The sequence below is a fragment of the Platichthys flesus genome, chromosome 4 (assembly GCF_949316205.1).
Source record: "Platichthys flesus chromosome 4, fPlaFle2.1, whole genome shotgun sequence".
Taxonomy (NCBI): Eukaryota; Metazoa; Chordata; class Actinopteri; order Pleuronectiformes; family Pleuronectidae; genus Platichthys; species Platichthys flesus.
Window position 1 is genome coordinate 19,149,736 of NC_084948.1, and position 25,760 is coordinate 19,175,495.

The 25,760-nt window shown below is 42.6% G+C and overlaps 3 protein-coding genes across 5 annotated transcripts in view; 1 reads left to right on the forward strand and 2 right to left on the reverse strand.

Annotated features, from left to right (window-relative positions):
• Positions 1 to 909: 909 nt before the first annotated feature.
• Positions 910 to 14,223, forward strand: si:dkeyp-97b10.3 (uncharacterized). Of its 2 annotated transcripts, none has more exons than XM_062386585.1 (17): positions 910 to 1,304; positions 4,216 to 4,247; positions 7,005 to 7,037; positions 7,165 to 7,236; positions 7,456 to 7,488; positions 7,577 to 7,612; positions 8,456 to 8,497; positions 8,583 to 8,629; positions 8,835 to 8,887; positions 8,959 to 9,185; positions 9,505 to 9,764; positions 11,311 to 11,436; positions 11,528 to 11,663; positions 11,786 to 11,833; positions 11,932 to 12,003; positions 12,219 to 12,512; positions 12,600 to 14,223. In XM_062386585.1, exons 1-17 carry the CDS (start codon positions 1,255 to 1,257, stop codon positions 12,626 to 12,628), a joined length of 1,590 nt encoding a protein of 529 aa, XP_062242569.1. In that variant the 5' UTR covers positions 910 to 1,254; the 3' UTR covers positions 12,629 to 14,223. The 2 variants fall into 2 exon arrangements, with proteins under 2 accessions (XP_062242569.1, XP_062242570.1); XM_062386586.1 differs by having other exon boundaries at positions 7,459 to 7,488.
• Positions 14,224 to 14,555: 332 nt separating this feature from the next.
• il12a (interleukin 12a) lies at positions 14,556 to 16,425 on the reverse strand. Its single transcript, XM_062386841.1, has 7 exons — positions 16,407 to 16,425; positions 16,136 to 16,269; positions 15,960 to 16,046; positions 15,561 to 15,602; positions 15,297 to 15,437; positions 15,142 to 15,183; positions 14,556 to 14,988 (listed from the first exon to the last, which is right to left on the reverse strand). The coding sequence occupies exons 1-7, from the start codon at positions 16,423 to 16,425 to the stop codon at positions 14,848 to 14,850; spliced, it is 606 nt and encodes a 201-aa protein (XP_062242825.1). The 3' UTR covers positions 14,556 to 14,847.
• Positions 16,426 to 19,702: 3,277 nt separating this feature from the next.
• Positions 19,703 to 25,760, reverse strand: part of schip1 (schwannomin interacting protein 1) — a 40,770-nt gene continuing 34,712 nt past the window's right edge. For both annotated transcript variants that reach the window (XM_062386489.1, XM_062386490.1), the window contains 3 exons: positions 22,069 to 22,193; positions 21,391 to 21,483; positions 19,703 to 20,658 (listed from right to left, as the gene is read on the reverse strand). In XM_062386489.1, the coding sequence (XP_062242473.1) occupies positions 20,607 to 20,658; positions 21,391 to 21,483; positions 22,069 to 22,193 (270 nt within the window). In that variant the 3' untranslated portion in view covers positions 19,703 to 20,606. The remainder of the gene's footprint in view (positions 20,659 to 21,390; positions 21,484 to 22,068; positions 22,194 to 25,760) is intronic.

The following is a 25,760-nucleotide window of genomic DNA, read 5'->3' on the forward strand; positions in this document are numbered from 1 at the left end:
TGGATATGTACCGGCCCATCTATGATTCATTAAACATTTAATTTGAACCATGTGATACACTGACCATCTGATCAGTCAAATACATGAAGATAGTCTGAATCTCAGGTCCATGGTCTCCGGATACATGGATATTTAGCAGAGGCCTACTGTTGCTGTTGAGTTGGTCAATTTTGTTGTCTGGTGCGACCCCTGCTGGTGTCTTGCTATAATGCAGCTTGGTAATTCAGCACGTTTTCCCGCTCAAAGTGGCCTAGTTGCAGTGTGGAGAGCTGGCGGCTCCTTCTCTGCGTGGGAGAGAGAGAAACGTGCCACTGAGAGAAACCCCTCAGGTTAAAGCAGAACCTCCCAGCGGAGTAAACAGAATCCCAGTCTCATCTGCTTCTCGCCATCTCCCATTTGCTCTCGCCTTTACAATAAATTAACTGAAATAATACATCCTTCCATATTCCTTTGATGAGTCAAATCATGAATATGCAAACAGGGGATCATATTTTATTTTGCAACTTAAAACTTTTAAATAATTTGTTTCAGCTTTGTCCTCAGTTAGCATCACCACGGGGAGACATGCTGCTGACTTCTGCCTCAAGGACCGACACCGGCTATGTCCTCATCCCTGACTGTCCTCTGTGTCTCTGCTGTTATAAAGGACTCTGTGACACAGTCTCATTGTAAATGTAAACACAGCTCCTCATTACACAGACCACATCGAGGCGGGAGGTTGCACGGTTGAACCCCGCCCACCGGTCACCGACGAGCATCCAAGCACTGCGCCGCGGCTGCGCAGCACCACTGATCCTTAAAGCTGTGTCTCACATCAAACCCTGCGCAGTTACTCATCACCGTGATGTGCAGATCTACGATGCATCTGACGCTTTCCACCCGCGCGCTGTGTTTGTGAAAGGAAACAATACATCCACATCCGCGCTGCACGATGCCTGAGTGACTTGTGCTGGATTTTAGAAACCGTGCACGAGCGGCTTCCTTTCCCCAAATCCAGATCCTTCGTTTTTTAGGAAGTGATGTTGCGCGCGACGGGAAAAGTGATTTGAAGAAGTTTTTCTTTATTGTTTATAACCACGAGGACTCGGATGGTAAACACTGGACCAGTTCCTGTGCAGCGCTTTAACGAGGACGCAGACGGTCCATGATCGGAGCAGATCGTCTCTCAGGTGCTTTTACGCGCAGCCGCCGCCGCCGCCGCACACCGGGCAGGACGAACCGAAAGAGTAACGGAGTGAGGTGACGGAGAGAGGGATGGTGGCGGAGATGGCGAGCTGCGGAGCGGCGTGTCACCTGGAGGACGGGTAAGACTTTCTGAAAAGGATCGATAAAACCTCGGGATGCACGTCAGGGTTTGCGTTTGTTAGCTTTTTGTGCACGGACGACACGATGCGTCGTGGATACAGCGTCAACACAGGAAGTGGTGAAGAAGAGTCTGTTGTTGCAGGGTGGTACATCTGTTATCTGTTAGGGACACACAATGCCACCACTTTGCTAGTAAAAACCTGTATGTTATTATAATAAGAACCTTTCTCAAGAGAGTATCTGCAATTAATGTTGTAATACCTCATCATAATGACTTAGTACCTCATCATAATGACTTAGCATCTCAATATGATGAATAAGTATCTCCAAATAATTGATCAGTTCCTTAAAATATTGACTTTGTATCTCGAAATAACGACCCAAACAATGACCCAATAAGTCATTTTTTACTCAGTAAATCATAATTAGGACTGTATATTGCATGACTTAATATAGCCTCATAAAAGTGTTTAAAATCTCCTCTGAAGTCAAACAAACAACTCAACAGTCTCTACTTCCCTCGCTCTATGACTGTGTGGCACTGGAGCAGCAGCTTGCCCTAACCCCATTTAATAAATAAAGATCCTAACCATTTAAAGACAAAATGTAGGTGAAAAAAACCTTCTCAATAGATATGAGACAAAGACAAAACTCCTTATGGATGAAGAATTCCCATATCTGTTAAAGTCGATGTTATGTTATCATACACTGGACAAAACATGGCTAATGTAACTAATGTAAACATAAAACGTTCTGCTCAGTAGATCATAATGGTTGATGGTATTAAAAAAGACGTTCAACAGGTTCTATTCTTCCTACCAAGCTCTTTTATAGCCATGCAATATTTATTATCTGTTGTATATTGGGACCACAGACAGGTTATGTGATAGCGAGACTCATTCACCGCTGTGGCTACTATTGTGTTGTCGCCCGGGTATCATTCACCTCATGAGGACTGGAAAAGTCCCTGATTGTAAACTGTAACCCAGTCGTTTGCAAACAGCGTAACACTGCATATGACAATGTTCCATAAAGTTAGAAGTTAATGTCTGTGTAAGTAGTTTGAACTTTAGGAAAACTTTATTTGAGAAGCAGTGGCTCTGACAGGATATCGTTTGAATACAGGTCGATGTATGGTGAGCATCATTTTGAAAACTGCGAGGTTCAATGTTGATGACTAACTGGCCGTTGTTTATCTACAAACAGATGCCCCCCCCCCCCCTCTGCACTGTTTGTTTGGGATGTCCTAGAAGGCACAGTTTGAGGGTTGAGGCCTTTATCTTGAAACCAGACACGAACCCAAGAACCTCACAGAGGATTCCCTTATCGCGCGTGTTTTCGTAGGAGGGCGGCAGAGCTGAGTGAGAACAGAGAACGTGTGAGAGAAAGCAAACTTTGCTCAGAGCGATAGATGAGTGCCATGGCGACCGATGAGCCTCGGTGTTGTTGTGGTGTCTGGCAGAGCCGCCGCCGAGGTGACCTTGGAGAGAAGAAAAAAACGCTGTTTCCTGGACAGATGTTTGAGCACAAAGGAAAACCACAGCGCCTTATCACGTTCAACAGACGCCCAATGAAAGACCAGACTTAATGATTCCAATTCTCTGATACCTCATTCTGCTTTGATCCCCCAGTTAAACAATTCAGGGAGCGAAACAGGAAAAGGAGCAAGGTGTTAGGTGACATATTTTTTCAAGGCTGCTGGAGGTGAACCCGTTCATCTAGTGGGGTTGGGCCTCAGGCTTTTTTCCCCTTTTTTTTTTTACCCCGGATGGATCTCAGGCGTGTTGCCTCACGCTCAGACTGCGTCAACAGATTGCTCCAGTCCTTTGATCAGACAAAACATCAGAAATGCTGCGTGTTGGACTCGTCTCATTGTTTGTTTGATAAATTACACCTCTGGATATTCAAGTTATGTACTAATCCAAAGATTCAGAGGGCTGAGTAGTCGGGAAGAACTCGATGTCTGCTGTGCAGGGCAGAAACATCGCGATATAATAGAACAGAAGGTCTTTTGTACCCGCAGCTGCTTTTTCTAGGTTTATTATTCATTCAGTGTTTGCAGCGATTACTTTGCATATGATTTGTCTGCAGTCTAATGGATCGACTGAAGTGGAACTGGATCTGATGTGGTTTTTTGTAGGTCTGACTTCTGTTTATTCTCTTGCTGTTGTTATGGAACTATGTCCATCCTCTGTGGCTCGGCCTGGTGTTGATGACTGTAGAGGTGATGTTTTTTTATATCGTGTCTCTATGTTACTGTCGATGTTTTGTGTTTTTCTGTTCTACGTTGACAAAGTTTCCCCCCTGAGGAGCAATAGAGTTAACCCTTTATCTTTCTATAATATGAACAATACAACAAGAGTATTATATGGCAAATGTTCTATAGTCATATGAAGAATATCCAAATTGATGTTCACTGTGAAATAAACCGTTCCGTTGCACATACTGATAGTTTAATAATAGTTTACAACCAATATCTTGCCAAATGACACTATACACTCATTTCATCACAACATGACCACTGAATATAGGTAAAATATATTAGTAATCCAACCCTCCTGCCGTGTCTGGCTCTCAGTCATAGAAGCTGTTCACAGTATCTTTCCACGTCTGACTTCCTGCATCATCGCCGCTGCTCAGAAAGTGGGTCAGAGCGGGAGTTTTGGTGGGAAGGTGAATCTATCATTCAGCAGGGCGAGCTGCTGTGGTAAGTGTGAGAAAGTGAGATGCAGGCAGCTTGCGCACGTTTCCTGTTTGTTCAAAAAGCAGAAGTGGTCGAGGCTGCAGCTGCACAACTTTAACAGCCGTCACTGTCCAACTCTAAATTCCATAACTTTCACCCCACGTCCCTGGCACACGTCTTGTAATGTGATTTATATTTGTCTGAACTCTGGCTCTTCTGCCCTGCAGGGACGGAGATATCCCCGCCCCCGAAAACAAAGGTAAACAGTAACCCATTTTCATTCTCTCTTTCTCTCCCTCCCACCTGCTGCTGGTTTCCCTCTCTCCTTTGACTTCCTCACTTAGCACATGTGGGTCTACACATTGTTCTTTTATACAGTGACTGTGCTTTGTCCTGGCAGCGTTTTAACATGTAGAAAGTTTCCATTCCCCTCTTCTTATAACCTGTTTGTAGCAGCATTACACAAAAACTACTGGTCGGATAACAACAACATTTAACATTGTGAGATAGTTTTGACGTTTTCAACAATTTCCCCTGAGAGTAATTCATGGATCTAGGTGGTACTAGGTCAAACATGTAGTGTTTGTAATTTAGTGCAGGTTAGAGGGACTGTTGGGCCTCGGAGGTCCTTCTGAGAGCCATTCTAGTTTGTGGAATTTTTCCCTTTCCACTTTCCTCTCGTCATCATCTGCTCTCCTGATTTCCATATCATTTGCCTTTAGGCACAGTCACGCGGTTACCTGTTGGCCCAAGTTTGCGTTTATGTAATATTCAATTTGTATTTTCAGACGCAGGGCTTGTGAGCTAGATCCAGAATTTTTTTTTAATAAAGTGTCAAATACAAACTTGTCGAGCTGGTTATAATAGACAGACATTTGCAACTGGTGATGATTAGGAGTGCTGCACTTTGACTTGATGTTGATACATCAAGTCAAGCTGCTGCCAGTAAAGATAAAAATATGTCAGATCTAAATCTTAATTTAAAACTTGTATACCACACTGTCTGGAACTCATTAGGATCTCTTTTCAGTGATCTTGTAACCCCATTTTGTGCCAACCTGAACATTTTCTTTCGAAACTGTTAAAATATGTAATGAAAAAATATCAATAATCATCACAATATTTCATGAATAGGACTAAAAGCTGATGTACTGTATATCAATTAATTGCTTATGCATTCTGGAGATATAACACATTCTTGATCTACCTCACATTTGTCACTTTTTGCTCATTATTAAGCGTTAGAAACCATAACCCCCACTCAGGAGTAAAATGAGATAAAAGAAAATAGTAGCGTGACTTCTATCATGATCATTTTCTATGTCGACCCATATGAAAACTTTTACCTTGTCGATTTTTGGCCATGTCGCCCAGTCAACATATTCAGGCTCTTGGTGTTACTGTGATTTAGGGCCAGCAGATGGCAGTCAACACCCATCCAAGCAGCCAAACTTTTTAACGCTGTAAATAAGTGAGCGTGTGGTTGCAAATGCATGTGTGTGTATATGCGTGGGAGCTTTGCTCGCCACCTTGTTTGTCAGTCTGATGGAGGGCAGCCACCGTGCCAGAGTGAAGAGCGGTGCCTGCTGGCTCAGCTGTGAGGCAGCGGCAGCAGTAGCAGAGGAGGAGATTGGCTGTGGGAGGCATATGAGGACAAGGGGAGAGAAATGGGGGGAGAGCGAGTGCAGGGAGAGGTGAAGCGGACCGATCGAGCGGAGTGGAGGGGAGAGATGAATGAGGGCGGTGCTGCGAGTGGAACGGCGATGGCAGCATCTGCTTGTTAGTCTAAGATAAAACTCTGTGGGCCAGGGAGGACGGGTTCCATCCATTAGTCGGCCAGGCACTTTGCCAGATGGCCCGGTCTGCAGACCTTCACTGCTGGGAAGAGAGGAGTAGCTGCAGCTCCTCTGGACCCATCTGTATGAATGTGCCAGGATGTTAATGCATGGCACTTACCACAGGCTGCTTCACATGGTGCCACAGTTCAGCTGCTCAGGAATGATGGATATGTGAAAAGTGGTGGGGGGTGTTTCTTAATGATCAAAAAGACCAAAAACTTTGAAAAAACAAATAGTACACAATCATACAAGTGAAAGCAGTAGAAGGTTTTGAGTGTAGTGTAGAGTGTGAATATGTTTCTTATCAGGTGCATTATCATGTTTTTATGGCAGAGTTATTGTTCTCATTCAGGTTGAATCAACATGAGACAATGAAAAGCTTTACTCCCCCTGAACCACATAATTGTTCATTCATTAACTGTGCTAACTGTTATCAAAGCTTTCAAAGTAATGCCGTACCTCTTATGATACCGTGGTTCTTTTATCTGTTATCTGGTTATTCTAACAAGTGTTGACTAAAATGGTGATAAGTGAGTGCTTACCTCTGCAAAGACTAATGGCCCTAAGATTGTTTGTTTCATCAAGATCCATGAATTCTCTGAGAAATCAGGGACAATTTGGGAAAATGCCATATTTCCAATGTTTATGAAAGGGAAAGCATTCCTGGATCCACCCCCCTGGTCCAGATCTTCACCAGTCGAGTGTCCAGTCGATTTGGTGGAATCCAAAGTATCAGACTAACAAACTAACAAATGCAGGTGAAAATCTAACCTCCTTGATGGATTTAACCAGAATTCTCAGTAAAGTGCATAACTCTGCAAAGGCCTAGCATCCCCCTGTCACTCATGCTAAGCCTACAAAACAAGGCAGATCATGAAAAAAATTCTATCATGTCTATTGTTTTTTTCACCAACATTCGTGGTTATTCCCTGGGAAATTGGTTGAGATGTAAAAAAGCCCTCTGTGCAAATCCCTGCCCGGTGTTCTTTCTCGGCCAATCCTTCCAAGGAAATCTGTTCAGTACTTTTTACATAATCCTCCTGACAAACAAACCTCCTTGTTGGAGGTAATAATCATAAATTGATGGTAGTGATTAAATAGATGGATTTTGACATTAATTCCACTGATTTTAAAGACTAAACAGGACTAACCTCAAACCATTTGCTGATCCGTTGCAGATCCTCTGGCAGAAAGTGACAGCAGTAGTTCAGGTGAGCACGAATATCTCACCAAAACATTTCACCTTTGCCACATAACTCGAGAAATTTGAGTCATTTGCAGAAAAGCTGATGCATTTATTTCCTTTGTTTATAACTAAACATATTATTTATCGAACAGAGAACGCAGGAACATCCACTGAGGAGAGCTCCGAGGAGGATGATGAGGATGAAGAGGAGGGGGGGGACTCTGGTGAGGGAAACAGTTCAACCTAATTTGACACATCATGTCTTAATGGAATAACTTCCAATTTGATTGGAAATATGATTATCAGCTTCCTTGCTGAAAGTTGGCGTGGTTCTATTTTGTAGTTCTCTAAAGCAAAGAAGCACTTTTCACTAAATGTTGAACTACTCCTGTAATTTCTTTGGTCATCACCCCCCTTTCTTTCTGTTTTCTAACTTTTACCAGAAGGCTCTGCTGTGAAGGATGGAGGCGAAGAAGGTAAAACAATATATATTTTGAAAAAGATTTAGAAATTAACGTTTTTCCAACAGTTTCACTAAATTAGTCTCTGCCGTGTTTTTTTTAGAAACTGAAGAACTCGAGGCAGAGGAGTCTCAACGAGGTGAGACAGTTCATCTCTTTAAATTATCATTACCTGCCTTGTTTAGACCAAGCAATCAGTCTGCTTTTTATGCTTATTTTCGGGTCTAGAATTTTAATTGGTGTTATTACGCGAAGATTTTTTAATAGTCTTATGTTCAGAAAACATAACTTTCCTCAAAATGTCCATTGCTGTAGCTCATCTTTTCAGCCTCTGTCTGAAACACTTGGTTTTAGCTCCTGTTTCTTTAAGGCTCCCCTCCTGGTAAAACACAGTCGCCTGTGATTGGCCAGCTGTCCCACTCTTCTGTGATTGGTCAACCGCTTCTAATGTGTGTAGAAAATGTCGGCCTTTTTGCTTTACCCGGCTTTCGTAGGGGCCGTGTCTGATTCATGGTGGACAGACTAGGTGGACATTTTGGCATTATGCTATGACATCACAATGATGCCGAAGTATTGGACTACTGACGGGGGGTTTTCAGGATCATCGTTTTCTCTCCCGTAAAGAGGCTTTAACTCTGCAAAACTTATACATAAACTAAAAACTAGAGGAAAAAAACCCTGATAAATCATAAAAAGTCTCTTTTCAAGCGGTTTGTTTACATCTGGAGCGCCACGTCGGCTTGTTGTCATAGTTGCCTTTAGTGGTAACTCATTGAACTACAGCCATAACCACATCTTAATTGCAGCCATATGAGTTAATTAAATGGAGGACTCTGCCGGCCTTTTATTAAACACAGAACTGGATGTGACTGGGAGCGCTCCACCCTCACTCCCAGCAAAACAGCTGGCTCTTGATGTTAAAAGTTTGGTGAGGGTGTACCTCAGGATTTCTAATTCTAATTCTTTACTCTCCCTGTTTTAGAGTCAGCTGATGGACCCGGAGCGGAGGTTTCAAATGGGAAAGGTGAGCGGATCAGAACTGATGCACCAGAGACAGCAGCAACCGTCCTGTTGAATAAAACCTAATGTGTTGTCGTGCTATTTGACAGATGAGAGGATCAAAATATGCTGTGAAAAATGCAAAGCCATCCAACAGGTGAGCAGAGAAACCAAACGTCTCTGTAGCAAAATGAGCTGATTTTAAATGTCGTGTTTGCCTGAATGCTCTTGATTAAACTTGTATAGATGTAATTAACAACCTTGAGGAACTTGGATAAGCCCCCTCACCTTCCCTCTGCATTTGCATTTTACTCGTCTTTTGCAAAACATAATGAACAAGCTGTGTTGTTGTGTTTAAACAGAGCCATGGCAATGAGCTGGTCACCCCCAGGAGGATCTCCAAGGGACGATTACAGTGAGTGCCGCGCTGCATCTCCGTGCCGCCTTCGCTTTCTGTGCGTCCTCACTGATTCGCTGTGTTTCTAGGGTGCAGCTGGAAGACGAGGGGACGTACGAGTGCTCGGTCACCGGCCTGGTGTTCGAGGCCTCGGAGCGGGTCCTCGTCAGGTACTCGGTCTTGTCCTGGTCCAAGTTTGGCGCCTTCCTCCGCGACTCCTGGAAATACGCGGGACCCATCTTCAACGTGGACACGGTCAACAAGGATGCGTCCGTCCTCAAGTCCATCCAGTTCCCCCACTCTGTCTGCCTCGCTGGTGAGAACATGATGGTTTTCTCGGGCCTATGATGAGAATTTGAGACCTGTGTTTGATTGTTCATTGAGATTTCCCTCCTCCATGACGTCTCCCTGGCCCGTGAAATGGAGTTAATGATGATTCGAATAAGAAATTATTTATCTTTCCCTTTAAATTAAAAATATAACATCAGCACTTACTTTTAAATTGGATTTTGATATAAAAATGAACTGTGAATTCTGGATTAATTAAGATATGACCCATATCAGGGCCTTTTCACAAAAAACAGTTCATAGTAATGAGTATAATTATCTCTTCTTATAAAACCATCTTCACACAGATCCAGAAAATGAGATGACTTTCAGCGTCCTGCACATAAAGAACAACCGTCCACTCATTGAGCCGACAGTGGACCACTCGGGCAGCCACGTGAAATGGAACGTCACGTCCCTGTCCCCCGTGGGTCCCATCATCCAGACGAGCCAGCCTGTGGAGCACCACGGCGTGGTCCTGGTCTACAAGCAGCTGGGCGGCGACTGCAACAACAACAACTACAGCTTCCACATCTACCTGGCCACCAACAGCCGCTCAGACATCACCGTAAGTGTTTCTGAAGTCATGTATGCTGCCTTTGTGTAAGAAAAGGACTGATATGTTAATTAAAGATTAAGAATATGATTGTGAATGCATTTGTTTCAGATTAAGTAAATCGTCATTGTCAACCACAAACATGGCGCCTGAGACCGAGGTTGTGAAATTGACCCTCTTAAAAGTGGCCGTTTGGCCCAGTGGTCGAGCGGAGTAACATCATGTACATGCTTGTTGTTTTTTTACCAACTGGCAAAGTCTCTTCTCAAAAAGTTCTGCCATCGTCCTCACATTTCACTTGAATTACTGGCTACACTGCCCCCCAGCTGTCAGCTTTCAGAAGACATCCACAGATTTGGATGAAATAAAACAGAGTACAGTGAAACACGTCTGTCTGTTTCTGTATCTAACATTGAGCATAGAGATACAGAGTCTTAAAGGGGTAGTTCACCCAAAAATGAAAGTTCACTCATTATCCCCTATGCCGATGGAGGGGCGGGTGAAGTGTTTCCCTCTCGGCCCAAAAAAAACTCAAAAGTGTTTTTGTGGACTCAAACACGTGACCTACCTCTTCATCGGCACAGTGGTGAGTAGATAAATGAGTGATTACAATTTTTGGGTGAACTACACCATTCAGAATAATATGAGTCAGGCAAGTTTCATTTGTCAGTGTGGGAACCTTCTCATAACTTTTCACTTTCAATCATCATATTATGTGTCTTTCAATTTTTCCCTTGCAAAAAAAAAACTACTGTGGACAAACAAAGCAAAAAGTAAATATTCCATTCATGGGACCAATGACAGAGTCTCCCTAAATTTTCCAATTATGACTTTGATATAAAGCAACTTCTCACTGGATAAAACTCCAGCAAAATGCCTCAACTATAGAGAGACTGAAAAATATGAAGAGTCACAGTCAGAACACGACTTTCACTTCTCGTTTGTTTTTGTGTCTTCGCTCTCTTTGATGCTATCACACGAAACCAGGTTTCCAGGTTTGGGTAATACGATGACATCAGTTTGTTGTGATGAGGATATACAGGATGTTCAAATGCATATACATATATAAAGATATAAAGTCGAATAATCAGAAATTTCTGCATCTGGTGATCGATCTGTGACTCGCTGTCAATGACATCATTCGTCCCCTGTGATGCAGCTTATAGTAATTTGTTAGTTTTATTTTAAGAATGGCCTTTGTTGACTGTGGTATGTATCGGCATTGATGCCTGGAGTGTGGGTATTACTGTAAATGCATTACGTAACTTTGACAGCTATGACAAGAGGCTTCAATCTTAATACACTAAGGAAGTATGATTGTGGTCGTGTGATCGTTTAGGAGGATGCAGCTGGTGACCAACCGTCCAACATTTATCGTAACCTGGCCCTAGTTTGTCCCCTTTCCCCGACTCAAGTGTCATCACTGACCACAGCTGAACTGCTCTGACTCTGTGCTTCTTTCTACTGAATGTTAACACCAGCCTACTCATTGTCCGTGAACAACCGACCTATCTCATGCTTCGTCTTGTCCTTCCTCCTTTGTCCTGGTGATTTTCAGGATGTGTCCAAACAAGTGCGCTGCTACAAGAAACGTTACAGTCAGATAGAGAAGCCGCCCACGTGTAAGCTGGACGAGAGGACGTATCGTCTCCTGAGCGAGCCGGAGGGGGACATCAAACCTCAGGTTAGTACGATTTGCTAATGCAAAAATACTCAGTGTTATTTTTTGTAAAGCGGCGGCTGCACAGTTACATTGTGTTTGTTTCTCTGTGCAGGATTTGAAGTTCACCCTGGCAGTGACCAAAATGAAAGGCTACTTTGAAGCTTTCTTCGAGCAGCCGCCTCCGTTTAAATTGTCTCTTATAGAGATCGAGTCTGAGGAGACAGTGTGGTCCGCCACCATCCGAGAAGGTACCAGTGCATTTAGTCCGACACGTTAAAACCCTCTAGGTGTTGAGGACAGAGTATTTTAAAACATCACACATTTTTCTATGTTAAAGCTACTGATGTTCAATCTTTTGCTCTTTACTCAGGTGATTGTGTGGATAACACCGAAAAGAAGCCACGGAAGAGGACAAGCAGTAAGTTTATTTCTTCTTTTTAACTAGACCAAACTTTTCCATCACAGTCTGTCTTTCAGCTGCTGCAGCTTGACTCAACTCATTGTTGTTTGACACAGGCAGACAGAGGAGCAGCAGCCCCTCCGAAGAAGAATCAGCCATGAAAAGGCCTCGGTGGCAGGATGAGTCCGGTAACTTCCTGCTAAATGTGTAAACTACTGATCTGAGAAGAGCTTAAGGCACAACTTTGTTATGACTTTATTGTCACCACATTCCATTGTAATTTCCCCAAGTCAGCTCAAGAGAAAACCAGTCCACACCTCAACTTTTCCCTCTGCAAAGTTCTGTGGAAAACTTTACTGAAATGAAGGACCTGTGTGTGTGTGTGTTGCGTGTCCTCTTCCAGATGGAGTGAAGACAGCGATGACTCAGTGCCAGGACATGTCCGAGAAGCAGCTCCTGCTGGTGGCCAAGCGGCTCGGGAAGGAGTGGAAGCAGGTGGCCATCTATCTGGACTTGAACTCAAGGGACCTGGACGATATCCAGGCAGCGGAGAAGAGTGACGTGACCATGCAGAAGCTGAAGATGCTGGTGGAGTGGAAGAGCAGGAGGCGGCCGGGAGAGGCCACGGCGAACCACCTGTATAACAGCGTGGAGGACCTGGACGACTTACCAAACGAGGTCCGCCAGACACTGCAAGGTAATAAACTGCCCTTTTTGTGTTTCTGTGATTATAATTCAATCCGGCAGTGGGAAAGACGGGTGATTATTATTCTTCTACTTCCAGATATGATGAACAACCAAGCAGCGAAGTGAAAAAGGGATTTGAGCTAAGTGGACTGATCTGTTCCTCTGGCATCACAGAGGAGAAAGGATCTCAGGGACACAGCGACGCAGAGTCGACCTCTTGACCAAACATCAGCTCTTCCCTCACTGTGTTTCTCTTTTGGACATATTTCTGAATGTGGAACTATGCGATGAGTTTTTAGTCTTCAATTCGTTCAGGCATTTTCCTTCATTTTCTTCAAACGTAGTCCTTTGATTGTAAAAACAGAATAGACGAGCCTTAGCTAAAGGCCAGAATTTGATGCTGAGCATTGTGAGGTTCTAAAATGACCAGTAGAGGAAGCGTGTTTTCAGGTAAAAGGTCATTGAGATATTTAGCAGCTAATTGTGTAGCTAGGAACTGATGTAAATGTTGGTGCTGCAGTGTCTTAACTGCAAAAATCAGGAAAATCCAATTTGTGTATTTTGTTTCAATTTTGAATGCAAGATTTCTGTACTTTTTATAAAACGATTAGGCATTGCATCACATGAACGTACATGTGACCGTCCAAGGCATAGATAGACTGTTTATATCGATGGACAACGTCTCTCCACTTCCTCCCACACTTGAAAATAAGCTTAAATAACCCAAATATGAACACGGTTCTAATGTGGTCTGGCAGATACCAATTGTTAGTCAGTCTAAGCTGTCAATCATGATGTTTCAGCTAATTTTATAACATCAAATAATAACATAAAAAACAAAACCTATAATAATTATTTGACGTGTACTTTAACTTCTTAGTTGACTCCTTGTCCCATCCACTAACAAGGAGGAAGCTGGTTCAAGACCTATTATTTCAGCCACCAGGTGGCGATCGAGACAGTTTGGCTTCACTGTTTGGCAGCTGTCATGTTGTCCATCTTTATTTACTGTCTGTTGTCCACAGCATTGCGGACTGAATTACTGAACTAATTTGTGTGTTTTATCTTATGTTTTATATTTGTGCACAATGTGTCCTGTACATATCTTTGTTTTTTTACCAACTTTTTCAAACCTGTGATTTATTTTGTAAGTCTGTTTTTCTACCTGTTCATGTTTTTTTATCTGTTATCTAACTCTTAAAATGGAGTTGAAAGAAAGCTCAGTTATTGTTTGTCAAACTTGAATTGTGAAACTGTTACTGCTTTCCTGAGACTCAGATTCACATCTCTTATTTTCGTATTTTTTACGTGTTGTACAAAATGTATAATGTAAAAAACACAAACAACCCATTTGGGCTCTGGGGTCATGTATTGTACCTATGTGAGTTAGGGCCAGGCAATATTCCTTTAGTTTGAATCTACTTTTCTTGGCTCATTTCATAGATGTAGGAATTAAAACTAAGCATAAAAATACCCCAAAATATTTCAGTTAAATTTACTAACCACTAGGTGAAAAACATTAGAGATTTGTAAGTTACACCCTTTCCTAATATCTCAGTGCTATATTGGAAAAACTACAGATTTGGCCTCTGTAATGCTGATATTATTTAGTAATGTTTACTTACAGAAAACAGGGTTCCAACCAACAATCCAATCAATTGTTGTCTATCAGGTCTGTGTCCATTAAATACTTTTGAAATAAAGGTTTTCTCACATAACAATTCATCGATCTTAATGAAAAGACATGTTTAGGCGACTGATAGTTTCGAGTGTGTGCAGATTTGTGCAGATCAAATAGAAAATCAGGACCTGGTGAATTTAAGTGTATCACTTTGGGACTTGGCGGCGGAATGAACTCTCGTTCGAACAGTGTCAGTTCCACTTTCATAAAAAAAGAAAAATAATCCCTTCCACTACAGAGCATGATACCAATAAATACTTTATTATAAATTTCAATAAATAACATCACAGGCCATCAAATAAATAGACTTAATAAATACATTCATAAAAAGATAAATAGACACGATACACCAAATATTGGAATACATTCATATGTGTAAAAAGGCCAACATGGCCTCCACTGCTAACCTTAGCAACAGGCTGACTCTTTCAGTTCTCACTGGGAGAAGGGGCTGGTATCGAGTCAGCTTAGCTTATGCCTGAGCTGTAACCATGCAGACAGTGGTGCAGCGTGTGCAGTGTGGAGAACTACTTGGTCAGTAGTTGTAGGTACAAGTGGTGGTAGTGAAAGATCAAGGAGATGTTGTGAAGTTGTGATGATTTAAAGGAGATTCTGTGGCACTGATTGGAAGGATGATGGTGATGAAGATGAGGCTGCAGGTTGGTTACTTCATGTGGTCTCCTGAGGTGATGTAGCCCACAGCTCGGTTGATGGTGATGGTTCGGACATAGAAGCCTTTCACCATCTTGCACATCTTCAGTCTGTTATTGTAGATGTTTCCCCTCCACATCTGGGCAGCGTCCTTCTGAAAGACAACAGTAGGACACGATAACCACCTGCAGGTCTGCACGAAGAAGACCTGAATTTCCTTGATGAACCAGGAAGGTTTTTTGTCTTCCTTTGAAAGACTTTAGAGTAAATGGGGAACAAACAACAACAAGAAGCAATGGAAAATTACCTCTGAGGAGTCATTCTCTTCATTCGGCATGAGGGAGCAGTTCTGTTTAAAGGAAGATTTCGTCAGGCAACATGAAAATGTTATTTCCCAGGAGATTCTCTATCTGTTTCTGTTTTTGTGTGTTTACCCCTAATACACATGCATGATAAACACACCTTCAAGCTCTTTATTATTTCCAAAGTCGGTCTCAGAAGTGCCTCTTCTTCTTCAGGACTTCTGAGCGGGGTCTTGAGGTAAGAGCTAATAGCAGCTTCGTAGTAAACCAGGTCCTTCATGATGTTGCTCAAACATTCACTCTGTCAAGACAAGAGAAAGTTCCACCAGTCACGTGTCGGCTTTAAATTCTAATTTATAACATACAAACGAAGTCTGATCATTTTAAAAAAGGCATTAAAAAAGAAATAGAAACCACCACACACCTTACTAAAGGATGAATTTCTTTGCATCATGCAGCCTGGGTTCTGTGAGTAGGAAGACACGTTTGAAACATGAGCAGTTTGTTGGAGAATTTGATTTTCACGTCTGGTGCCCTGTGGCGTCTCTGGAGCGTTCAGGTCAATCATTACAAGTGCAACCACAGAGTAAAAGTTAGTTAACGCTTCAATTATCAGGCTGTTTCCCCATGAACCCCCCCCCCCCCCCCCCCCCCCCCGAGAATCATTGAATCATCATTTCAGTTAAAATATGCACAAAAAGCTACAGGATTTATATTTTCCTTGGAAGAAAAGCGGAGACAAGTCAGGGTTGAGTTGGGATTTACAATTATTCATAGATTTACAATAATTAGAATCACAACAATGGATGGTAAATGAACACACCTCAGTGAGAGTGGGCGCGCAGGCGAGGGGTGTCTCAGCTGTCCTCATCACCACGTTATCCGATAGGATGCCATAGCATACGGTACTCTGACGGAACAACATAAAGGAATTCATTGGAAGTAAAAAGGCAGATTTCGGTGGTTCTGCATCACCACGTCTCAGCGACTTGTACTCACGTTGGCCAGGCGCTTGATGTTCTCCAGGAGGCCCCTGAAGAGCGGCGCACTCTGTGCGTAATTGTCCGTGCGCAGCGGGAGTCCTGTGGATGAGGGCCACCCGAGCGTCAGCAGCAGCGCGCAGCCGGCGAGGTCTGAGGGACAAGCAGCAACACACTGGTGTCATTGGTGAGAATATTAAAACCAGTGGGATCCTCCTGCACACCATGCTGCAGGCTGAGGTTAAAACATTTTAACAAAGGAAGACGGCGCACTGCGGCCCGTGACTTACAGAGATGGAAGTTGGCCATTGTCTGTGCTCGAGATAGAGATCTGCGGTGGAGCCCGGTAAATCAGCAGGATTCAGTTGTGCCGCCACCTTCTTACCGGACAGATTTATATGCTCCCTCGGGGGATTCCCTCCTCCTCCTCCTCGGGCCGGAGCAGCAGCAAAAAGAAAACTAAAACGTCACGCTGTAATTTCCTCTTCGAGCTTCCAGCCCACGTTCGCTTAGAAGGGAAGTCACGGTTTTTGTTTCATATTTTAAAGGGTAAAATCAACAAAAAAAAATTGTAAACTCGAAGTGTGATGTAACAGATAAATAAACAATTATGCATGTGCTTGTAGATTAAAACTCCGCAGGGATGCACAGTAGCATAAAGTAAAGCACATCACAGAAACAATTTAATTTCATCCGAGAGCAATTTGTGTGATTATTCGTGTTCAATCGAATGTAAATATATGACACAGTGTGTAACCCAATCCAGTGAGACCTGCGTTAAACCAGCATCACGGAGATACAGCACATGTGTTGCTCTTTGTGTCGCAGCCTGTTGTTGTGTTGTCATTACTGCGTGGTGAGGTCATTCCTAACGTGTCTGACTGAGGGAGAATTGATGGTAAATGAATCATGATGCAATTTAACAGTAAATTAAAGGGCACACTGAGACACCCAGTCACCAGCTCACAGGCCTCTGTCTCATGGTGGTGGATCATGCTCTCAGGTCCTTTCAGTTCAGTGGTCACGTGTTAAACGTTCAAAAATCTGTCAAGAAAAGAGTCAAACAGATCCAAGAGGAAACCAGGACAGAAAACTAGTTAGTGGTGGAAAATGAACACAGTCCAGAACAACTGCAAGTGTTGTGCAGGAAGATTAAAATGTTCTGGTGCTTTATACCTCTACTCCGACCCAGTTCAGAGGGAAATATGGTAGTTGTGACTCCTATACCTGTATTTAACAGTCATATCAATGTTTTAAATTAAGATTTCACATAAAAATATTAAGATTTCACATAAAAATCAGTTTATTAAATATAATGGAACGTGCGAAGAACTGCTCCCCGATTAGTAAAGTTAAAAACTGCTCAAGAAATAAGTGCCCCCATGTAGTTTCTATCTTTCTATTAGATTCCTTTATTGGTCCCACACACGTGCACAGACACACTACATGCAAATGGGGGACATCTGTCCTCTGCTACCCAAAACAGCAGGACACAACACGTGGACCCTGAACACACACGAGCAGTGGGCAGACAAGGACGGCACCCGGGGAGCAGATGTTGGGGGAGTAAGGTGCCTGGCTCAGGGGCACTTGGACAGTGTCCTCCTGGACTTCAGCAGTTCCAGGTCTGGTCCATATCCAGGTATGTCAGTCCATTGCCTCAAACCAGTGACCTTCCAGTCTGATGTCTTTTCTACCACTAGTCACCACCGATCTATCCATCTACCTATATGCTTGTCGTAATTGTAAAGTATTGTGGGATAAATAAGTGAAGTAGTGGCAATTGTTGGGTAAGATTTTTTTCAATATTAAATCTCATACCAGAATGGACAGAGAGTTCTTGAAATGATTCAGAAATTAACGAGTAAACACGAATTCATCCGCACTTCCGACACTTTCATGACAACTGGGAAAACACCACAATGCGATCCACGACCTACTGAGGTTATCGTTTTGAAACCATCGGGCTTTGTTCATTTTTTTTCCCTCCAAAAGGTAATCATGCGACGCCGTCATAGCTACACAGGAAACTAGGTCATCGTCTTCTTCTCACAACCTCCTGCACCACTTTCAGGAGCCGTGATCCAGACACGCTCGCTGAAACTGCACTGGAGTTCCTGGCCTTTCTTTGGCTTCACTGCGGAACCAGTGACCACTGAAACTGACCACCACACTGTAAAGATAGTATATGATCAGTCAGATCGTGAAGGAGGGGAGGGGAGGGAGGGGGGGGGGGGTGGAACTTCCTCAGAGAGACATTTATCATATTGCACATGAAAATGAACATATTATTCATAACTACCCCCCCCCCCCCCCCCCAGTCATAGAGAAGGTTTTCTGTGCATGTAAACCTTTGACCATAACATGAATCCCAAAGGCTCGTTGTTATTTGCATAAGAGTTAGAAAACCCTCGTAATGTGTCTTATAGTGTCCCCATATTAATGTGTGTGAGTGAAACAGTAATATGATGAGGCAAGAGTGAAACACAAGGGGGGGGGGGGTGAGTCATACTAGCTGTAACGCTGTGAAGTCTTCTTTAGAAACAGGAAGCTCATGTGAGGCAGCGGCAATCGTCCAGTGTAACGAGGACAATCATACAACAGCGTCATGGTGTCAGACATTCAAGAGTGCACATAAGTTCACACAAGCATTGCACATTGTTTTTACATTGTATAGTGTTTCATTGTAGAATGTTTGGTTTAAGTCCTGCGCCCTCCAAGGGATACTTGACCCAAAATGAAAATGCACTCATGACCACTCGTCACCATGCCCATGGAGGCGGTAGTGGCTGTAGTGGTTAAGTCCACAAAAAAACCTTGTGAGTTTCGGAGGTGAACAGAGTTTCAGCCAAATCCGATGCAACTGAAAAGTAAATGGTGACCACTTCCTCCAACGTATAGAAAACAACCAGCTGCTCGTCTGGTGTCATCAAAGTGTCTAGAAACGAGGTCATTTACACCATGTTTGGATCCCAAACGTCCTCCGCTGGAGCCGCGTTCACACGTGGATCACAGCCGACATCTAGGCTTAAGTGTTTTGTGGACACAACCCCCCCCCCCCCCCCCCCGTTGGCATAGTTGTGAGCTATGAGTTTTTTGGGTGAAATATCCCTTTAAGTCGACTTATGAGAGACCCCTCCTCATTAGGGTGTAGCCGCGTCTCGGTTTAGAGGCTGCACCCTACGTGGCCTACGAAGAGCGCCTCCCATTGGGGGCCTCCGTTCCCCGAGAATGAAGGGACGTATTTTTTGGGCCGCAGTTGAAGGAGCCTTGGAAATGAGACAGTGTAGCTGTGAAGTAATCAGTCTTTTACTGCAGCCTCCGAAGGATGGAGCCCGTGAAGTGACACACAGCTTGTTTCCACGCTCTCCTTTCTATTGCACAACTCTGGGAGAGGTACACTCAAGTGTTTTATGTTGGCTTCTCCGTGGAATGAAGTTGATTCATTATTTGATTATCTGATGTTTAATTTGTGTAGGGGCTCCACATTCGTTGAATTTGAATGAACAACTTGCTCTTCTCTCGGTTTTTGTCAGGACAAAGGAAGATTCACTCCAACGACAAAACTCACACCGACAACCTGGCGTATATGAAACAAAGTTTATTCTTTATTTTACATATCTGTACAATAACATTTCTTTCCTCAAATAAAGTTTCTGAATACAACAGGATGAAAACGATATTAACACACTTATTCATTTAAAATGACTCGTGTCAGAAAATCAACATTCACAAAATGTTGAAGAGCAATTAGAGTGAATGTATTACCAAAAGCTACGACTCCACTACAAGGCAGGCATGTTTCTGTAACACTCTTTAAGCACCTTCAAATGAACATGTCTCAGTTGAAAACTACCGTTTGTGCAGAATAAAAACAGGTCGACTTTGAATACTTTAAAATTACTGTCCAACTTAAAATGGTCTGAAGAAGTTAGCTTTCCATCGTTCTTTTTTTTTTTTATTTTTTACACAATGTTGTTTCTTTTTTCTCATGAATGACTTTCTACTAAAGTTTTTCACTATTATTTTATTTTTTTCCCACAATTTTTGCATTTGAACAGTTATAATTTAGTGGCGAATGTAGAAAGTTAAAAAGAAACAATAGCAAAGCAAGGCCGATCACTGCACAGGAAGCTGGGGACAGAATCCAGGACGAGACACGATCCTCTTCACCCACAAAGCAGGAAGTGCTCCTCTTAGCGCCGCGAGAAAACCACAGAAGCGAATGAAAGAGAGTGGTCTACTTCTGTGCTGCTGCTACCACTGGAGTCAGTGGGGGGGGGGGGGGGGGGGGGACAGGAAGGTAAGACAAGGGGGGAGACGGGGGGAAGCAGAGGGGAGCAAAGTACGTTGGGACGAGCGGGGCAGGACATGGATCGACTCGGGGCAGAGGGGGGGAATGGCCGGAAGGCAGGAAGTCGGGTTTGGATCCGGGGGCTAATCTTGGAAGAGGGGGAGCGGGGGGGGGGGGGAGCAGGGGACAGGCATCTTTATTTGGATAGGGTCTTCTCAGCCAAATGTTTCTGCTGGCTCTCAGCATGCCTGGAAAATACAAAGGGAAACTATGGTCATTAAACCCGAACATGTTTGAATATATATATTTTCCTTTTTGTCAATAAAACCCAAGAAAAGACCAAAACCAAAATTAGAGTTGATCACCATAAAACCAGATATATTTTTTTCCTCGATATCCATCAATTGTATTCCTTGAGAAAACAACAAAAATGCAGAAAGGCACCCATAGCTCCTTTATCCAGACCTGCACCTTGTTTTTGTGTAATGTTGAAACCCCAATTGCAATCAGTGGAGAACACGAGTGTGCCGCGGTCAAACCAAATTGTAATCGGTTTCCTAATTGTGCTTTGGCTTTTTTCTCCGGTTTAAAAACCACGAATGACTCCCTGAGTAATCTACACAAATTTTGAAAACCTGCACAAGTGTTAAAGAAAGTGGAAATCTGCCCCCGCCCCCTGACATGGATCCAAAATTGTGTTGGTTCTTTCCTGACATTACAAACAAATCTGCAGCTGTAAACTCTTCACTCCAGTTTGAAGTAAAGCAGGACCTCACTTTACAAATAAGGTATTTTTACTTTTACACCTTTTATGTTGTCGCTCTGTAGGAAGCTGCTTCTAGATCGGAAAAACTGCATCTAGCATCTCGCTTGTCACTCGCTCAACGGCGAAAAACTACAGACGCTCAAATACTCTCTAAGATGAGTGAAATGATAATTGTAAAGGCCGTGAATGGGTGACTCATTGAGTGCTGCATCACCTGGTGAGGTCCTCTATGTCCACCAGCATGGCGTCCTGCTCCATGTGGAGTTCATCTCGGATCAGCAGCAACTGTACAAGTTCCTCATTCAAGACCTGGAGCGGGAAGATAACGAGAGAAGTCATTTAAAAACGAGGACAGATGTTATCATCACCGATCGACATACATTGAATCCAGCCTGGTGGTGAGCAGCTGAAATCTCCCATGATGTGTTGCTACAACAAAGCGCTTGACATTTCATTTGACTCGTGTCACCTATTGTTCCTTCAGCTTTTCCCAGAAATAAAACAATTCTCAGACGGACGAGATATTTGAGGGGAAAGTCTGTTTTTCAAGTAAGAGGCCGCTCCTCATGGTGGACATGTGGGGGATTTTTGCAGCTGTCTTCTTCTAGTTAGTTGAGAGATAATCATCAACAGCGGGATAAATGAAGTGTGTTGTGTGGTAACAGTAAACGCTCGGGGGGAAGCTGCTATCTGGTACAGTCCTTTGAAGTGACTAACATATAGAAAAGTACTTTCACATCCACTGAGAATGGAAGGGTCATATGTGTATGTGGTTCCCCATTTGCGCTCTTGCTCATTTCTGCGAATGAAAGTAGAGGTCAGTGACTCTCACCCCCCCCCCCCCCCCCCCCCCCCCCCCCCCCCTCTCTCTGTGTGTGTGTGGTCAGACTCACTCTCAATCTGGGAGTGCAGGTCGTTGACTATAACCTGGAGCTGACCCAGCGTCATGTCTCTCAGGTCGGTGGGCTTCAGGCTTCTTTTCATTAGACACTCGCTGATGTGAGGCATGTGCGGAAGCTGCAGAGAAAACACACAAACAAAAATAAAGTAAGAAACACATCAGACGCACTCAGAAGCTTTTTACGGCAAACATTTAAAAAACATTTAAACGCCTTTTATCATGTACGATCAATGGTCGATCATTAGATAGATAAGACACTAAATCAAAATGTAGGCAGAGATGGAGTTTTTGAACAATTCAAAGATATAAATGAAGAATATTAACAATTTGTTTAGGTGTAAGAAATGACAGTAGTTTATCGACAATGCTTATTATTTAATTCATTATTTTATTTAAATGAATATATCTGCCAGTTTTACATATTTGTTAAAACAAGGCTTAACTATTAAATGAATTATCAGCAGAATAGGATCAGTCAGAGTCTTTTTTACGAATAAATAAAATCTGCTGCCTGATTTTCTAGGATTATTCACGTTTTCATTTCCTGCTTTTTCAAAGAAAACTCCCTTTTTCATTGTCTTGGTTTCTTATGATAACCTCCCTGTCACGGGGAATATTACTCTTCCAAGAGGAGGTCAGCAACATGCGCAGGGACGCCGTGAAGTTGGGGGATTTCAAGTAGGCGCTGCTGTTTGAAAACAACATGTCTGCATTGGTTTATATGAATAAAGAGCAGATCTGCTGCTTTTAATGAGACGATATCATGTAAATAGATTTACAAGTTCTATTACACCTTGAGACTGATATCGTCTCCTGAGCGCTGCTTTGTTATCAGTCTGAGCTGAACCTCTGTTGCTTCTGTCAAACCTCATCTCCTTTCGTTTTGTGAAAGCCTTTGGAAACATTTGATTTCCGTTTATTTATTCCGTTAATTACATTAAGTTACATTTCATTTTAATCCTTTTTACTTTTTTGTATCTCTTCTGTAGCCAATGTCCTTTAAGTCAACAGTGTTGTCTTTACTACCGCGTGTTAAGAAAGTGTTGTATTAATAAAGTTTACTACTATTATAGTTATTACACTGCTGCGGGTGTGGCTCAGGAGGTAGAGAGGGTCTGCCACTACTAAACAGAAAGCCTGTGGTTCGATCCCCGGCACCTCCAGTTTGAATTCTGAAGTTTCCTGGTCAAGATTCGAGCCCCAGATTGTGTTTGATAATCAAAGTTCTAATCTGAACATTGATTAGACTAGAGTAGTGCTACATAAATACATTTACCATTTCAGACCAGACAAGCCACCTCAGCATTTTTATTAAATGGCTTTTAACTTGAAACATTTGTTTGTATTTTTGCTTATTGTCATTGTTTCCATTATTCGGTTGCTTTTAACCAGGCATGTGTTTGCTTTATTGCTTTATTTGATCCATTGTCTTGCATTGACTTGTTAAAATGTGTTACTGCACTGCGTGTTCTTTCTCTTCTGTGTCTGTGAAGCACTGTGTGTTTTTTGAAAAGTACAATGTATGTGAAGTTTGTTATTATTTGTATTATTAACTGAGTGAAGAAACATGCTAATCTTACTCCATATCTCTTCTTACATTTTGTTAAATTTAAAAACTATTATCTCACAGGAAGAAAATCCCTTGCATCCCCAGTTGTGAAAACATCTGTTGTGTCATCGCGGACAAAGACTCATTGGAAATAAAGGGTAAGAAACTACACATGATTTCCCTCTGACTGAAAAGGGAAACGCTCCATGTAATCCAGTGTCTTGGAAGTTTTTGCAGGTGTGTTTTGTTGTCTTAAGGAATTGAGTATTGCATTAACCAGCACGTAAGGAAAATTGGCTCAGAACAACATTCTGAAATAATAATGACTGAATAAGACGTTTTCACTTCTTCAGTTGACTTTGTGTGTGTCTGCTTGAGTGTGTGTCCCCCCAGTTTCTCCATGTTCCTCAAACCACTAAGCGCTGCGTGTATTTTCTCAGGCGCACACGTGCACACAATCTGTTTTCTTGTTGACTCTCCCTTTGTCAACACTGCCATCCAGCCGATCCACATTCCAACTCCAACACACTCTTTCTCTTTCCCTCCTCCCGCTAACTATCTCAATTCTCAGGCCCGGTTGGTTTCTCACTCCCCCATTTTCAGTTTCACACGTGCACGGAGGCGACCGCGCTCGAGGCACCAGCGTGTCACTTTCGGTCGTCTCTCCGCGGGCACCGGGCGGTGATGTCACGGTGACATAGAGAGAGATGGGATGTCAGAGACAACGTGAGCGAGCTGTCATCTCTGTGACCTTTCACAGGGTTAGGGTTAGTCCTGACTGAAGTTTCTGTGTTGGGTCTCGTTCACGCGTTCAACACCGGCAAACCAAACTGCAGCTGTGACTCACCAACACATAGAGGAAGCACACTTCTCTCAGAATGATGTGAGATCACTTTACTACACTTTACTAATCAACCCCCCCCCCCCTTTGCTCATCTACACGCTTCAAAGGGAATACCAAAATAAAGTTGGTTGCTTTACTCAATTATTTTTTTAACCTGCATTTGAAATGTCAGTAATTTTCACAAGGGACCTTCCAACCATTTATCCATGACTCACAGAAAAAATAAGTTCTATTGTTTATATTTCACTTTAATCAATTTACCCTGATTTACCCTGATTTAATAATTATCCATCATTGGTCTCGTATTTATTTATTAGTCTCTTGTTGAATGGTATTTATTGTGGTATTTGGTTTGTGTACAATGACAATAAATGCATTCTATTCTATAAATGTATGTTTTGTGTTTTCTCATTACTTTTATCAAATAGTTTTAAATCAACTATTTTCAGCTAATGTTTAAAGTGTTCATCCATTACTTTTTCTCCTATATGTTAACTGACCAATGTATTATTTTGTGCAAATCACATTAATAAATCATCTGTTTCTTGATTTTATTTTACCAAAAATAAGTACCAAATTATTTATCTTTCTGTGCTAACCTTTACTTTGAATTATTTATCCATTATTTCCAGGTATGAAATTTGACTTCTCATGTACATAACACATAGCTTTAAGGTTTTAGGTCTGATTAGGTCGATGAAGGGTGTGTACTTTGACTTCACTCTGTCATGGCTGGTAGCTTAATGGTTATTGTGACAGTTAATTTGCTTATCTTATTATTGATGCTAACAATACAATTAATAACACTTTCAAGGGTCTATCAATTCAAACATTTGGATTTTTACTTGAGGACCTGCCCCTAATGGCAACTGCAGAATTAACCCCAGGTTCTGAAGAACTGTATTTCCCTATGTAAGGTGTGAAGTTTAATAGATCTCTGGTGTTGTGGACATTGCAGGTGATTGTACCCTTAATCCATCTTAATATTCTCAGTGAGTTTGACCCGGATGTGACAGTAATATCTTCTGCCTGCTGAGCATTGCTACATCTCTGAACACAAAGGGAAATGCTTTCCGGCATATGAATTATAGATGGACCCGGCCGAGCTGCCCTTCTCTCCTCTGAATAAGTAAAGCGCCTCTTTGTGCAGGTCCGGGAGGAAATAGTGTGCGTGTAAGTCTGAAAGTGTCGCTGCGCTGATGCATGTGTGTGTGTGAGTGTGTGAGTGTGTGTGTGTGTGAGCTCCTGAAGAGGCAGCCAGGCAGATAGGAATTGATGAAATAATGATGA

Coding starts and splice junctions, on each gene's coding strand:
- il12a (XM_062386841.1), bottom strand. Junction 15,603..15,959: donor GCGCGCCCACTCTCACTGAG/GTGTGTTCATTT, acceptor TCCTACTCACAG/AACCCAGGCTGCATGATGCA. Junction 15,438..15,560: donor GAAATTCATCCTTTAGTAAG/GTGTGTGGTGGT, acceptor TTGTCTTGACAG/AGTGAATGTTTGAGCAACAT.
- si:dkeyp-97b10.3 (XM_062386585.1), top strand. CDS start 1,255: ATGGTGGCGGAGATGGCGAGCTGCGGAGCGGCGTGTCACCTGGAGGAC. Junction 7,489..7,576: donor GAAGGATGGAGGCGAAGAAG/GTAAAACAATAT, acceptor TGTTTTTTTTAG/AAACTGAAGAACTCGAGGCA. Junction 8,630..8,834: donor AATGCAAAGCCATCCAACAG/GTGAGCAGAGAA, acceptor GTGTTTAAACAG/AGCCATGGCAATGAGCTGGT.